We start from the raw sequence: 15,665 nt of genomic DNA on the forward strand, positions 1-15,665 counted from the left end.
CCTTTCCCATTTTTTCCTTTTTTATTTCTTTTTCCTTTATTTTCTCCTTCCATTTATGTTTTACTCTATTTGAAATGATCACCTATTCAGTAGTTTTGGCTAAGCTACTTAAAAATACAGAAATTACACTTTTGTTTCATTTTCTTCATTCAATTTTAGATGGGTGCAATTCGAGTTGCAAACTGTAATCTCCACAATCAATCGGTTGGGGAAGGAATCAGTGCTGCAATTCAGGATTTTCAAGTGAGACAGTACATTGAGCAATTAAATAATTGCAGAATTGGACTTCAGCCTGCAGTGCTACGGAGGGCCTATTGGCTTGAAGCTGGGTCAGCCAATTTAGGACTTATTACTGTTGATATTGCTTTAGCTGCTGACCATCATTCTAAACATGAGGCACAAAGACATTTCTTAGAAACTCATGATGCCAGAACTAAGAGGTAAGTGAAAATGTTAAGAATGGCAGTAGTTTCCTGTTCAGATGAAAAAAACTAGGTAATTGTAGAGGAAATTCTACTGAGAGAATGGACTAAGAATATTTTAAATAAAGACCTAACATGATGGTGCTGCTGCACCTCAATGAATATATAAGGACCTGATATTTAAGTAAATATATATCTTGTCTCTGGTGATGGTGTAGTTGTTGGAAATAACATTATTTTCTGATGTGTTTCTAAGTCTATACCATGTATGCCAACAGTGAAACAAGTTTAAGTTATGGTCCCCAAATAACGTTTTGTAAAGTACTACATTTTCTCTCTCACCACAGCTCTTCACTTTCAAGTCATCATTCATTCCTAGAAATCACAGTACTACTATCGTCTACTGTATAAAACTCCTTTTATGGGCCTTCAGAACTGCAAGGAAGACTAAGAGTACTCAGGCCTATTTCCTTGGTCCTTAGGAAATTATTATTATATATGATTTAAAAAGTTGCCAGCGCCTCTTACTGAATCACTTCCATTTAAAATGACAGTGTGACTTTTTCCATCCCCATCTTCCCCATTGTATATTTAATATGTGCTAATTCCAGAAATATAGGAAACTATTAAGAAACAAAAGAAAATAATGATCATAACCCCACCACATGAAATTTTATCTCCAGGATTTTGCTGTATTTTTTTAATGCTTGAAATCATCCTGTATATACAGTTTAAAATTCTGCATGTTTGTATTAAACTTATATCCCAAGCATCTGGCCACATGATTAAACATTTTATAAAGATCCTTTTAAACAAATGATAATACATTACCAAAAAGACACAACATGTTTTATTTAGCCATTGCCCTTATATTAAATATTTAGATTGTTTCTACATTTCCCATTATAAATGATAGAGGAACATTTTTGCACATAAAATATTTTCTCATGCTTTCTGGCTGTTTCCTTTAGATAATTTCCTGGAAGGGAGTATGAATGAGTTGAAAATTAAGACTTTTCGTATGCATTCCCAAATTACTTGCCAGAAATTAATTTCAGTTTATATCCACAATGGCTTTTTAGCTAGTCCCTGTCACCCTGCACCATTGCTACCTTTTGAGTGTTTTCTGATAAGTGAAAGGTGGCATCTCTTTATTTTGCATTTATATATTTCTGAAATTAACACTTTAAAAACCACATTTGTTAGCTGTTTCGATTTCTTCACTTGTGAATTGAATGTTTATATTCTGTGTACATTTATTTACTGGGGTCTTGGTGGTTTTCAATTTTTAAGAGCTCTTTATAGATGATCACCTTTTTGTGATCTCTGTTGCTAGTATTTTACAGTTTGTTTTATCTTTTAATGTTGTTTTTACTTTCATATATGACTTTAATTTTATGCATTCAAATATGTCAGTTACTAATTTGAGAAAGCCATTCTTTTGCTAGTAATCAAATAGCATCTGTATTTTTTTTTTCTTTTCCTTTTTCTTGTTAACATATAAAACTCGAATTCCTCTGGATTTTATATGGGGTGCATGTGTATATTATTCTAGGTAAGGAGATAAATCGACATATTCATTTCTCTGTTTAACAAAATGTTTATTGTTACCTGTTAACTTTCCCAAAAGAACTTGGGGTCCATTTTTCTGGTTAAAAAAAGAAAATCTGTTGAGATTTTTATTGATATTACATTAATCTTTTAAATTAATTGAGGAAGATTTGACATATATCCGAGTATGAAAGCTCATGTATGAAGAATATTTTGTAAAATAAATTGGATTTCTTTGTTATATGTTGTGCAGGAAGCCACTTAGTGTGAACCAAATGCCTATCTTTGATTAGGTTAGGTGGTAGAGCAAGGTGCGAATGGAACTAAGGAGGTTACTTCAGGTGACTCGAGTTGCTCCAAGTAGCTCATTTAGGTTGGTTTCAGTGCTGTAGCTTGTGAAAAATTGTGAAGAGTCTGGGGTTTTTATCTTTCTTACGAGTTAACAAGTTAGCTGTTACAATTTCATGGATGCTGGAAAAATACACAAAACTTCTGATCAGAGACTATATTACAGCCAAAGCGGTAGCCAGTCATGTGTGGGCGGGTTGGTTCCCTGTATCCCCCAAGTAGAGTTGCCAGGGAAAATACAGGATGCCCAGTTAAATTTAACTTTCAGATAAACAACAAAACACATTTTAGTATAAGTTTGTCCCACATATTGCATAGAACAAACTTATTTTTGTTTGTATTTTATTCGCTAAATCTAGCAACTCTGTCCCTGAGTCCTATAGGGGATAACGTAGTCCCAGCTACTTGGGAGGCTGAGGCGGGAGAATCGCTGGAACCTGGGAGGCGGAGGTTGCAGTGAGTCAAGATTGCGCCACTGCACTCCAGCCTGGGCAACAGAGTGAGACTCTGTCTCAAAAAAAAATAAGATAAAAAACATAAAGCCCCATCATGATGAATATGTGCATAAAGTAGATTACATTATAGAAGAGGAACACTGAACTTAGGGTATCTTACTATTTTTATAGTAAGTGGAAGCAAGCCTACTCTTTTCCAGAGAGAAAGATTACCTCAACCCTCAAGGTTGCTTGCTCCAAACACAACCCTGTGAAATAGCCTGGACAGAGCTTGCATTCATGGCATACCCAGCAGGAACATACAGGGATTCCTAGGACTCATGACAATTTGCCTCTCCCCACATGGTAACTCACTGACCTTCAGGTTTGGCTGCCTTTGTGCATATTGGATTCCCAGGAGTTTTAGAGAAATGTATATTCATTTCTGATATTACTGGAAAAGCTACTGAATACATAGGCCATTAGTTCCATTAGATTAATGTTTTTTAAAAATATGGCTCCCAAACTACCAGCATCAACATCTCCTTGGAACTTATTACAAATATACGTAATCAGGCCTTCCCAGACCTCAATCAGAAACTCTGGAGGTGAAGCCCAGCCACCTACAGTTCAACGAGCCATTCAGTTGATTCTAATACAAGCTAACGTTTGAGAACTAGTGCATTGGATTATGCAAAGATAGGAAAGGAGAGCTAACGTTTGTTGTGTAACTTGTGTAGTCCACATTTTGCATCTCAGGTGCTTTACACGTGTTATGCTATTTTATGCCCACAATGATCTTTAATTAGATATATCATACCATCATTTTGCAGATGAAGAAACTGAGGCTCAGAGATGTTAACTTGTCTGAAGTTGTAGAGTTAGTAAGTGGCATAGCTAGAATTTGAACTCAGGTCTAGAGGACTCAAAGCCATGCATTCTACCAAGCTTTTGCTGTGGAAATGAAGTAAAAAAATGTCTATTATGTATATAAGTTCTTTTATTTTGATGGTGTTTTAAGATATCTTTGCTGCTTGACTTAATACTTTAAAATACAGAAGTGATTTGAAATGGATAACATCCGACCAATGCAATCTCAAGCTCTCCCTCATCTTAAGGCCTGCTCATACATTTTTCCTTCTGTCTTCTCTAGATAGATGTTCCACTTCTAAGTTGTTTCACCTTATCTTTAATGTCTCTATGTTACTTTTTAAAAGATTCTCCCTATTTTCTTTGTCACAACACCCTGTTTACCTCATAGCACTTAATACAATTTATGATTAGTTATTATTTTCTTGTTTATTGTTTGTCTTTGCCTCTGTATTGTAAACTTCATATGGATAAGGACTATATCAGTTTGCTTAGCATGACACTAGGCACTTAATAGATATGTTCAAGAAATATAAATTAATGAATGTAAAATGAAGGTGATAACACCTATTCTGTTTCCCTGTGAGGGTCTTGAGAATCCAAGGTGATAATACATGTAAAAATGCTTAGAAAAATTGACTGTAAATATGAGGGGATTTTATTAAAGTAAAAAAAAGGAATAAAGGTATATCTCACAGATTTCTATTATATAATATTGTTTAAGAAAAGAGGGGAGTTAATAAATACTGACAGATCTATGAGTCACTTATACAGAACCTGAAGTTTACATACATTTTTAATACTTTATTTGTAGTCCTTATTACAAAGGAGTAGACCTTGATATTATTTTTCTCTAAAATATGGAGTGGTTCATTATTTTAATTTTATTGAGAAATAATTTCTTAGTTGCTCCATATTTGTAATTTTTCAGTGTTTTAAATTTGCAATGTGAAATAGGCCCTGAGATGCTAAAGGTAATGAGCTATCAAGCATAATCTATACTAATGGTTTTTTTGGATTAATGTCTTAAAATTTTAGTGTTTTTGAGAATGTTTACTACGTTGTAAAACTGGACTTAAATGTCTGATTTTTGTATTTGCTTTTTTTTTTAATGCTTTGGGCTTTTTAATGTATGCCGTATCTCTATTATTATTGATTCTGCTTATTTCCGTCTCACTTGCTCTGGTAAGACTATATTTTTTAGAAAGGCAAATGATTTAAAAAAAACACAGTGGGAATAAACCTTTGTGTTTGTGTTTACTTTGTCATTTAAAAATATTTACAATTAACATTTAATTATCAAAAAGTTTTTCATTTCTTAATGATTTTTTTTTATGTTGTTGTTTTTTGTTTTCTTTTGGGGTCTGTTTAGGTTGTGGTTTTTATGGCCAGATGATATCCTGAAGAATAAGAGGTGTAGAAACAAATGTGGTTGTCTCGGTGGCTGCAGATTCTTTGGTGGCACAGTAACTGGCCTAGATTTCTTCAAACTTGAAGAGTTGACACCTTCCAGTAGCTCTGCATTTTCAAGCACAAGTGCAGAGTCTGATATGTATTATGGACAGTCTCTGCTACAGCCTGGAGAATGGATAATTACTAAAGAAATTCCCAAAATTATAGATGGTAATAAAATGTTTCGTCACTTGTGCTAATTGTTTACTTTCTTCATCACTATGCCATTTTGAGAGAAATTCAGTGTTAACTCTGTTCAACTCAATTTACTTTGTGTGATGTTATGAGTAGGGTTTAGTATAATCCACCTTTGTTTTGCTCATGACTTAAATAAAGCCAGATAAAACTAGTGATTTTTTCGGAGTTAGAAGTAGGTCTGCTATTCAGATCTTCTGTTGTTGACATGGGTGGCTTTCCTCACAGAGTTTTTTCTAAATATTTCCTTACATACTGTTATTTTCCTGTAGCACAGCATCCAGATAAATACTTAGGAATAGCTGTGCTTCAAGGTAACAATTGTTTCACCAGCTTGCTTTTATAGGATAACTTTTGGATAGTAATATTTATACTGTTGGCCCCCATGTTACCAATTATATTTGCAGAATAGTTTCCTTATAGTAAAATTAAACATGTCAAGAAAAGAACTCCAGTCTTAGAATCTTTAGCATAACTCTGGCCTGGCGTGGTGGCTCACACCTGTAATCCCAGCACTTTGGGAGGCCAAGGCAGGCGGATCACGAGGTCAGGAGATCGAGACCATCCTGGCTAACGTGGTGAAACCCCGTCTCTGCTAAAAATACAAAAAATTAGCCGGGCGTGGTGGCGGGCGCCTGTAGTCCCAGCTACTCGGGAGGCTGAGGCAGGAGAATGGTGTGAACGCGGGACGCGGCGCTTGCAGGGAGAGGAGATGGCGCCACTGCACTCCAGCTTGGGCGACAGAGCGAGACTCCGTCTCAAAAAAGAAAAAAAAAAAAAGAATCTTTAGCGTAACTCTGCAAATACACCAGTTTGCTATGAGCAGTGAAGAGTGGCTTTAAGTGTATTATATTTAGATTTACCTAGAGTCTTTTCTCCAGAGACTTCAGAAACAGATTTTTCCTCTGGATTTTTTTAGTTCTGTGTTCCTATGATTCAGTGCAATATTTACTGTTTAAGTTGCCATGCTGTGAAGATATTAATTGTAGAGAAGTCTTGATACTTCACGAATATTTAGCCATTTCCCCTTAATTAATTTAAAAATATTAATTTACCTCTGCCTTTTATCAGTACACACAAAAAGATAGGAAAGGGGTAATTTTACCTTTAAGAGTTGATCAGATTGCATTCCCATGTATAGGAGCTCTTAGAGGAAACAGCTGGACTACATATACTAAATTCCTAAATGATTTTTTTACTGAGTAGTAGTAAGTGTGCACAAGTTATTTTAAGGTCATTGTATTTTGGCAGGTTTGCTAGAATGAGAGCAGATTATCTTATAAAATCAGCAAACACCAAAACTTCTTGGCATTTAAGTGATAAGATAGATTGTAATAATTTAGCTGTCTTCTTATATAACTTTTTTACATTTGAATAATGTTCATTTTTAAAGGTTTACACTGGCATTTTCTCATTTAATCCCTAAGCTACCATGTAAAGTGGATATTATCCTTGTTTTTTAGTAAGGAAACTGAGGCCTGTCACTGAGACTGAGTTGCATGAAGTGATATAGCCAAGTATGGCTGAGAAGAAAATAGAATCAGGGCCATTGAAGCCACTTTGTTGTTCTCTCTAATGTTCTACAACTGGTGCTAATTATAAAGATTGCTTGATTTTCAAAGATTAACCATCACAAACTCAAGAAAGAATATTTGCAGGGAATTTATACTGATGTGAAATGAGGAAAGTAGTAAATTCTCTTTCTAACATTGAAGAAAGTAAAATTCTTATAATGTATAATAGGAAGTGTCTGTATCTCTTGGTGATTCTCTTAGTAGTGAGTTGTAATTGCCAAACTGCCATAAGTTTCTTGTCCAGAGGGAAGCTTGGAAATAACCCCTACATACGTACCTGAGTTTCTGATTGTTGAGTCTTCCAGGAATGGAGTACAGATGCAGTGTCAGGATAAAATCAAGGAGGGCATATGGGTAGAATTAAGGATCTATTTGGAAGGTCAGTGAGCACTATGTTCCTGTATCACTTAGAAGCAAATCAAGACCATTTTTTCTTTTGACTTTCATTGCTCTATTTTACATTTGTGGTAGTAGAAGTAACTAATATTTTATTTTAGGTTTATGACTCTTACCCCTTGAATGCCACTAGAACTGCATTCTGTTCACAGAGATGTTTTTTTCCATTAGCGGATTTACTTTTTTTGGCTAAAACAGGGATGGTAGGAGGAGAGGGGAAGTTGAGCAAGAGTTTTTTTTTTGGATCTAGGCAGCTATAGAATTCTCTTTTTATTTCCCCCAGCCCCTCAATTTATATAACACATCACAGAGCTCTTTATGAAACTGTGAAACAGTGGTGCTTCACTCTGATCCTAAAGTCGTTATTTATTCATTCATAAAATCATGTATTGAGTGCCTTCTGTGTATGAGGCATTGTTCTAGGCACTGGAGGTACATCAGTGAATGAAAAATGATACAGTCCCTGTCAACATTGAACTTTTAGAGCAAAAGGGGAAAATGCTTTAAATAAGTAAATCCGAGTAGAAGATATATGGGGTTCTTTGTACTATTCTTGAAAGTTTTCTGTAAGTTTGAAAATTTTCCAATAAAAGATTTAAAAAGAAGAAAAAAATTCACTGTTTATGGGCCTGGGATCTATACTTATGTAGATATATTTCTAAAACGTTTAACAAATTGCTATATGGAATTAGTCACTTGTGCTTTTTACACGCCTGTAATCCCAGCACTTTGGGAGGCTGAGGAGGGCGGATCACGAAGTCAAGAGATCAAGACCATCCTGGCCAACATGGGGAAACCCTTTCTCTACTAAAAATACAAAAATTAGCTGGGTGTGGTGGTGCGTGCCTGTAGTCCCAGCTACTTGGCAGGCTGAGGCAGGAGAATCTCTTGAACCCAGGAGGCAGAGGTTGCAGCGAGCCAAGATCGTGCCACTGTACTCCAGCCTGGTGACAGAGCAAGACTCCATCTCAAAAAAAAAAAAAAATTATACTTAAAAATAGATTAGATTGCCATGTTTTTTATAAACTGCTGTTGAGATTTGTGTGTTCACTTAACCCACCTTTTGTTTGTTTAGGTAATGTGAATGGCATGAAGAGGAAAGAATGGGAAAACAAATCAGTGGGAATAGAAGTAGAGAGAAAAACTCAGCACCTTAGTCTTCAAGTACCATTACGATCTCATAGTTCATCCTCTTCCTCAGAAGAGAACAGTAGTTCTAGTGCTGCACAGCCTTTGTTGGCTGGTGAAAAGGAAAGTCCTTCATCTGTTGCTGATGACCATTTGGTTCAAAAAGAGTTCTTGCATGGGACAAAAAGAGATGATTGCCAAGCAAGGTCAGTATTCACTTAGATTTAGAAGCCTGATCATAAATAGGATTATAATTGTTTAAAATTCTGGCAAGAAAAACTTCTTCTCTCTCCACTCCCCCACTTTAGAAAATTGTTTCCTGTATATCTGAACATATTTTGAAATGTCAGTTTGCTGTTGTCTATCTGATTATAAAAGTCATACATACATATATTCATTCAAGATATGAGGAAAGTACAGGAAAGTGTAATGAAAGTAGAAGTTTCTTGTCATCCCACCACTCAGAGTGAATCACTGTTAACATTCAGATATTATCCTTCTAGTCTAATGGATACTTTTTGTTCCTCCTCTTGCCACCTTAATAGTTGGCCACTCCCTTCTTGAATCACAGTTTCCTCTTGGTTTGATAGCACATTTCAAAATTTCGTCCCACCTCCTTGGCTATTCCTTCTCAGTCTCCATTGTCCTGTCCTCCATTTCTTCCTCCTTTCTTTTTTCTCTTCCTTTTATAGCCTGCCCTTTGTTGAACATTCTCTCCTTTTTCTCCACTTACTCTATATTATTTCCCTAGGGAGTCTCAATAACTGTTTGGTTTCAATTATGTTCTCTAGCTAACATCTTTTAAATGTAAAACTCCAGCCAAAACCTTTGTTCCTAAGGCCTAGCTACCTTCTTGATATATCTGCTTGGATGTTTCATGGAGACTTCAAACTCAACATATTAAAAATGGCCTTATTCTTACCAGTTTTAACTTGTTCTGCCTTAGTAAATGGCACTACTACATCAGTTGCTGAAGTCAGAAATACTGGGGTTATGTATAACTTCTTCCTCCAGTCTCCTTTAATCAGAGGCACCTGGTGTATTTTGTTGGACAAGTTTTTAAAGGATGTGAAAGAAAAAAAACCTTTACAAGTGCATTAGTGTCCATGGATTATGGATAGAAGATTACATTCTGGGGTTTCTTTAAGTTTTTATTGTGTTTTAAGCTACCTCAAAATTTTTTGGAACTAATGGGGGATGTGAACACATATTGTACTGTTTTGCTACTTTGGGTATTTTATTATAAAATTGTAGATTTTCTTTTACTTGTAAAGTACATGATTAAAATTACTAAAAGGATTTTTATGATATTTCTTTTTATGCTTAAATTTTATGATGTATAGAAAATGGTAATAGCTTTGCTTTCTGTTTTAGTATCCCTACAGAAATTTCAGGAAACAGCCCTGTGTCTCCTAATACTCAGGATAAGTCAGTAGGTCAATCTCCTCTTAGATCTCCCTTGAAACGACAAGCCTCTGTCTGTTCCACCCGTCTTGGAAGTACTAAGAGTCTTACTGCTGCTTTCTATGGGGACAAGCAGCCTGTAACAGTTGGAGTCCAGTTTAGTAGTGATGTCTCTCGAAGTGATGAGAATGTACTAGACTCACCAAAGCAGAGGAGAAGTTTTGGTTCATTCCCATATACACCATCAGCAGACTCTAATTCATTTCATCAGTATCGATCGATGGATTCCAGCATGTCAATGGCTGATAGTGAAGCCTACTTTTCTGCTGCTGAGGAATTTGAGCCCATTAGCAGTGATGAAGGCCCTGGAACTTATCCGGGTAGAAAAAAGAAGAAAAAGCAAACCCAGCAGATTGACTACAGTAGGGGTTCCATATATCACAGTGTAGAAGGGCCACTTACTGGACATGGAGAAAGCATTCAGGATTCCAGAACTCTGCCATTCAAAACTCATCCTTCTCAGGCTTCATTTGTTTCTGCGTTAGGTGGAGAAGATGATGTTACAGAGCATCTATATATTGTAGAAGGTGAGAAAACAGTGGAGAGTGAACAGATTACTCCGCAACAACCCGTGATGAATTGTTATCAGACTTACCTTACTCAGTTCCAGGTAATTAATTGGTCAGTTAAGCACCCAACCAACAAAAGAACCTCTAAATCCTCATTGCATCGTCCCCTTGATCTGGATACACCAACCAGTGAAGAAAGTTCATCATCATTTGAACAGCTTTCTGTTCCAACTTTTAAGGTATAAACCAAATCATTAGTTTCCATTGATATCTTGATTTAGAAAAACAGATTTTTAAGAAGTTATTTTCATAATTACTCTCATTCTTTTTAGCTACCTTTCTGAGAGAGAGACTTTCTGAAGCCATAGCTTTATGTATGATAGGTCACAGAGTTATTGATGAATATTAGAAATTTAAGTAAATTAAATTGAGAAATGGTTTATGAGTTGTCACTGCATTAATCTAATCAACACATATTCTGTGTCTGCATTATACTCTAAGATTAGGATCAACTCTCTCTGAATTCATATTTTCCGTGTCTTAAAAATAAAATTTTGAAGTTGTTTTTAATGATGTTCTTTTTATTAATTCATAACTCCTTCCATGCAAAGGCTTCAATGTCCACTTACTTGACATTTGAGTTCTTATAATTCAGTATGAATATGGTTATTGGGCATTTCCGTAATGTATTCTGAAACTGCATTACAGAATGTTTTAGGTAAGCTAAAAATACCTCAAAATAAATTTAGTGGTCATAGCCAATATGAAATACTATACTTATTTGAAGTGTCTAAATGCTTATTTAGTTATTCTTAATTCAGATATTTATTATACAGTATTGTGAACAAGGCACTTGATGTAGAGTGGTGAGGGAAATGGATATGGAGCTTATCGTTTAGAGGTGGAAAATGACAATTAATAGATCAGTATATAATTACGAAGTGAGAAGAGTCTATGATGATAACCAAGGGATGCCGGGATAGAGAATAACAAGGGGTGGGGACACCTAGATTGTATTGAGATGAAAGGTCCATCTGAGGAGATAATATTTAGACTGAAATTTGAAGGATGATGAGGAATTGAAGATAGGAGGACCTAGGGGCACTGCATTTCAGGCAGAGGCAACTGCCTTCCTAAAGCCCTGAAGAGGGAAAGAGGTCAGCATGCCCGAGAAATAGTGAGTGAGGAGACTTGCTTGTAATGAGGCTGGAGACCTAAGCAAAGGCTAGGTCATTTAGAGCTTATAGACCATGGCATCAGGAGTTTGAATTTCATTTTAGTTTAATTTATTAACTCTTCAGAGTTTTAAGGAAATATGATAGGATCTCATGTACTTTGAATACTACGTAGAATTGAATTGTCATTAAGCAAGAGAGGAATTGGGGTGATCACTTAGGAGACTGTCTCAGTAGTCTGTGCAAGAAACGACCAGGGCTTGGACTTAAACTGTATTAGTAATGATGGGACATGATACATGGAGTTGAATATTCTCATAGATTATGTAGGCATTTGAATAATATGTATTGAAGGAAGAAGAAACGTTAGTGAAAGTTGCAAAATTTTGTTTTTAAGGTTGTACTGTTTTCTTATCTTGCCCAAAACCAATTGCCCATGCTAAGATTTCAAAATGTCCTTTTTAGTCCATGTGGAAATATGTTGGTATATGAATTTTCCAGTGTAAAACTGAATGGCCCTTGTGCAGAATAGTACCTGAGAGGATAGAATTATTTCAGTATTTTAAATAAATCTTTCTAGTTTGATTAGGCAGTTAAATCTCTAGAGAAGACAGGTCAAGGAATTAGTATTTTTAGACAGCTTCAAAAACAGAACATAGGCCATTGTCAGAAAGACAAAAAAATGACATGTATTGGTGAGGATGTAGAGAAAAGGGAACACTTGTGCGCTGTTGGTGGAAATGTAAATTAGTATAGCCATTATGAAAAACAGTATGGAGATTCCTCAAAAAATTAAAAATAGAATTCCATATGATCCAGCAATCCCACTACTGGGTAATATCCAAAGGCAATTAATTCAGTTTATTAAAGAGATGTCTGTACTCCCATGTTAATTACAGGAGTATTCACAATAGCTAATATATGGGATCAACCTAAATGTCCATCAATGAATAGACAGATAAAGAAAATGTAGTATATACACACAGTGAAATATTCTTCTGCCATAAAAAAAGTAGGAAATCGTGTCATTTGTGACAATATGAATGAATCTGGAGGGCACTATGTTAAGTGAAATAAGTAAGGCACTAAAAGACAAATAACCTCATGATTTCATTCATGTGGAATCTAAGCAAGCTCTCACAGTTGTAGAGAGTAGAATGGTGGTTACCAGAGGCTTGGGTAGTTGGGGGGAAAAAAAGTAACCTGGGAGGTAAGAAAGTTATTTTTTGCCATTAAGTCTAAATAACTGACAAGCATTTGTAAAGGTTCAATTTGATTAGTCAGGTTCATTTATTTATTTTCCTTGTTATCATTTATGGATATAAAATACAAGACTAGTTTTTCCTATAGTTTAATGTTTCTGTGGCTCTCTTTCCCACTTAAAGGTTGGTTTTGCTAGGAGAAGTCTAAAATTAGCTTGAGAAAACACTCAATTTAAAAAGAAACTCTGGAGGAAAGACATTTGAAACACTTGCTTTTAAGTTTCAGTTGTAGTCTTTTACCCTCACAACCCTGCTTTGCCATTTATTTGAATCAACAAAGTGAAACTGCCAATTGAATATATTATGTGATTTGCTCAATTTGCCTGTTAAATGTTTATATCAAATATATCAAAATCATATTAGGTAATTCAGGTATTTACATATATCAGTTGATATCATAAAATTAGGGAAATATATTAAAAATCTAGACTATAGTATTTTATATTCTAGGTTATCAAGCAGGGGCTCACAGCTAATTCTTTGCTAGACAGAGGCATGCAACTTTCAGGATCAACTTCAAAGTAAGTAAAAATATCATGCTTTTAAAGTGTCTTCCTTGATTATGAGATGGGTAGAGTTTATTCTGAATAATAATCATTCTTTATTTGAGTATGAACTTTATATTAAGAATAAATTACCAAAATAATTCAGCTCTTTTGTCTGCCATGGCTTTGGCTACATTTATAAGTAGTCAGTAGCATTTCTATTAAAAATGCTGTAACTTGGCATATCAAAATTGCTGACTAATAAGACTTCAGTATCATGTTTTTCATAATTTGGCAAAGGTACATCAGGTAAATATATTAAAATTTTCTCATTCAATGTATTAGCCATCTTTGATCAATTAGCATTTTAGTACTTCTTTTTGGCCTGTCTTTGGAAGGTCTTTGGGACATAAAATGTCAAGTCCAGGCCAGGCATGGTGGTTCACACCTGTAATCCCAGCACTTTGGGAGGCCATGGCTGGCAGATCACTCGAGGTCAGGAATTCGAGACCAGCCTGGCCAACATGGCAAAACCCCATCTCTACTTTTTAGTACAAAAAATACAAAAAAATTAGGCATAGTGGCGCATGCCTGTAATCCCAGCTACTTGGGAGGAGGAGGTTGCAGTGAGCTGAGATCGCACCACTGCACTCCAGCCTAGGTGACAGAGTGAGACTCTATCTCAAAGAAAAAAAAAAAGTCAAGTCCAATTCCATAAAATTTTTAGTTGTAATGAATGCATGTGTTCACTCGTCTTAAGGAAGCTCCAACTTCTAATTCATGGTCTTTTTAATATACGATTTGCTTGTTAAATTGTATAGTACGCCATATACTCCATTGGAAAAAAAACTCGCTGATAACACAGATGATGAAACATTAACAGAAGAGTGGACCCTGGATCAACCAGTGTCCCAGACCAGGACAACAGCCATAGTTGAAGTAAAAGGAACTGTTGATATTGTTTTGACTCCCCTGGTGGCTGAAGCTTTAGACAGGTATTGATTTTGTCTAGAAATACAACTGTTGCTTTATACAATGATTACTCTGTGATATGATAAGTATATGTGATATGTTCGTGTAGAAGATTGTTGATAGTTATATGTGATATATGTTCATATAGAAGATTATTGATAGCTATTTTGATTGAATAAAAATGAAAATATGCTTAAAGAGGTCTGTGTTTCAGTTATCATTTGCTACTTTCTCAGCCTAAATAATTAGAGTTGTCCCTCCATATCTGTTGGGTATTGGTTCCAGAACACCTGTGGATACCAAAATCCACAGATGCTCAAGTCTTGCAAGTTGGTCCTGTGGAATGCGCGGATCAAAAAAGTCAACCTTCTGTATTGGTGGGTTCTGCATCCCACAAATACTGTATTCTGAATACTGTATTTTCAGTCTGCGCTTGGTTATATGTGTGGATTTGGAACCCACAGATATGGAGAGCTGACTGTATATTCAAATTAATTATTATATTGCAATAATATAATAATATTACAATAATATAATATTACATATTATTATATAAAACTAACGAATAAAAATGAGAATGGAACATAATGGAAGTGGTGTAGAAGTGGCTGGGAAGAGAAAAGGGGTTCGGTGGAAACGAGCTTTCATGAAAATCTTCCTTTTCCTGCAAAAGCACATAATTTTCTTCGATAACTTATACTATTAAGATTCTTTATGATATGTCATATAAATGAAGAACACAGGAAATCTTCTTCAGAAGTTTGTTAAAGAAAAGATCATTGCCCAGTGTGGAACACTTCATCTTGGGGTGAGGGTGGTGATGGTGGGGATAACCTCAGAAATGTTTCCCTTGTATAATTTCTAAATATGTGGCTTAGACATTCTCATTTCAATGTTGAGCAATTGTTGTACATATTCAGATGGTGCTACGTTTCATGATATGTTTACATAAACTAAGTTGTAGAATTAGCGACATTTAAATATTTCATTTACTGTTTTTTCCCCCTCAGATATATTGAAGCAATGGTTCATTGTGCTAGTACCCGACATCCAGCTGCAATTGTAGATGATCTTCATGCTAAAGTCCTCAGGGAAGCTGTCCAAAATAGCAAGACTACCTTCTCAGAAAATGTAAGAACTTTTTAATTCAATGGGCATAGCACATTGAATATTTATCATGGTTACAGAATATTCAAACTTGAAAAATTTTCTTTACAAGTTAAATCAGAATATTTGGACATGTTCTAAAAGCATTTATATGTCATTGGCTCCATAAAAGATAGGACATATAACTGTACTATAGATTGAATAGTAGTAAAAATATTTATTTAAAAAATATATTAATAGCTTTCTTTGTTTCTTTTATTTCAGAAGCAGCTTAGTTCCAAGCCTTTTCTAAAGTGCTTTGGCCCTAAGTGAATGAATATT

General features: G+C 35.2%; 1 protein-coding gene across 18 annotated transcripts in view; it reads left to right on the forward strand.

Annotated features, from left to right (window-relative positions):
- BLTP1 (bridge-like lipid transfer protein family member 1) overlaps positions 1-15,665 on the forward strand; it is a 208,701-nt gene that overhangs the window by 76,829 nt on the left and 116,207 nt on the right. For all 18 annotated transcript variants that reach the window (XM_063809822.1, XM_063809823.1, XM_016952153.2 and 15 more), the window contains 7 exons: positions 160-440; positions 4,998-5,248; positions 8,318-8,576; positions 9,745-10,582; positions 13,231-13,301; positions 14,087-14,260; positions 15,248-15,368. In XM_063809822.1, coding sequence (XP_063665892.1) covers positions 160-440; positions 4,998-5,248; positions 8,318-8,576; positions 9,745-10,582; positions 13,231-13,301; positions 14,087-14,260; positions 15,248-15,368 — 1,995 coding nt within the window. The remainder of the gene's footprint in view (positions 1-159; positions 441-4,997; positions 5,249-8,317; positions 8,577-9,744; positions 10,583-13,230; positions 13,302-14,086; positions 14,261-15,247; positions 15,369-15,665) is intronic.

This window comes from Pan troglodytes, chromosome 3 (genome assembly GCF_028858775.2).
Source record: "Pan troglodytes isolate AG18354 chromosome 3, NHGRI_mPanTro3-v2.0_pri, whole genome shotgun sequence".
NCBI classification, from domain to species: Eukaryota; Metazoa; Chordata; class Mammalia; order Primates; family Hominidae; genus Pan; species Pan troglodytes.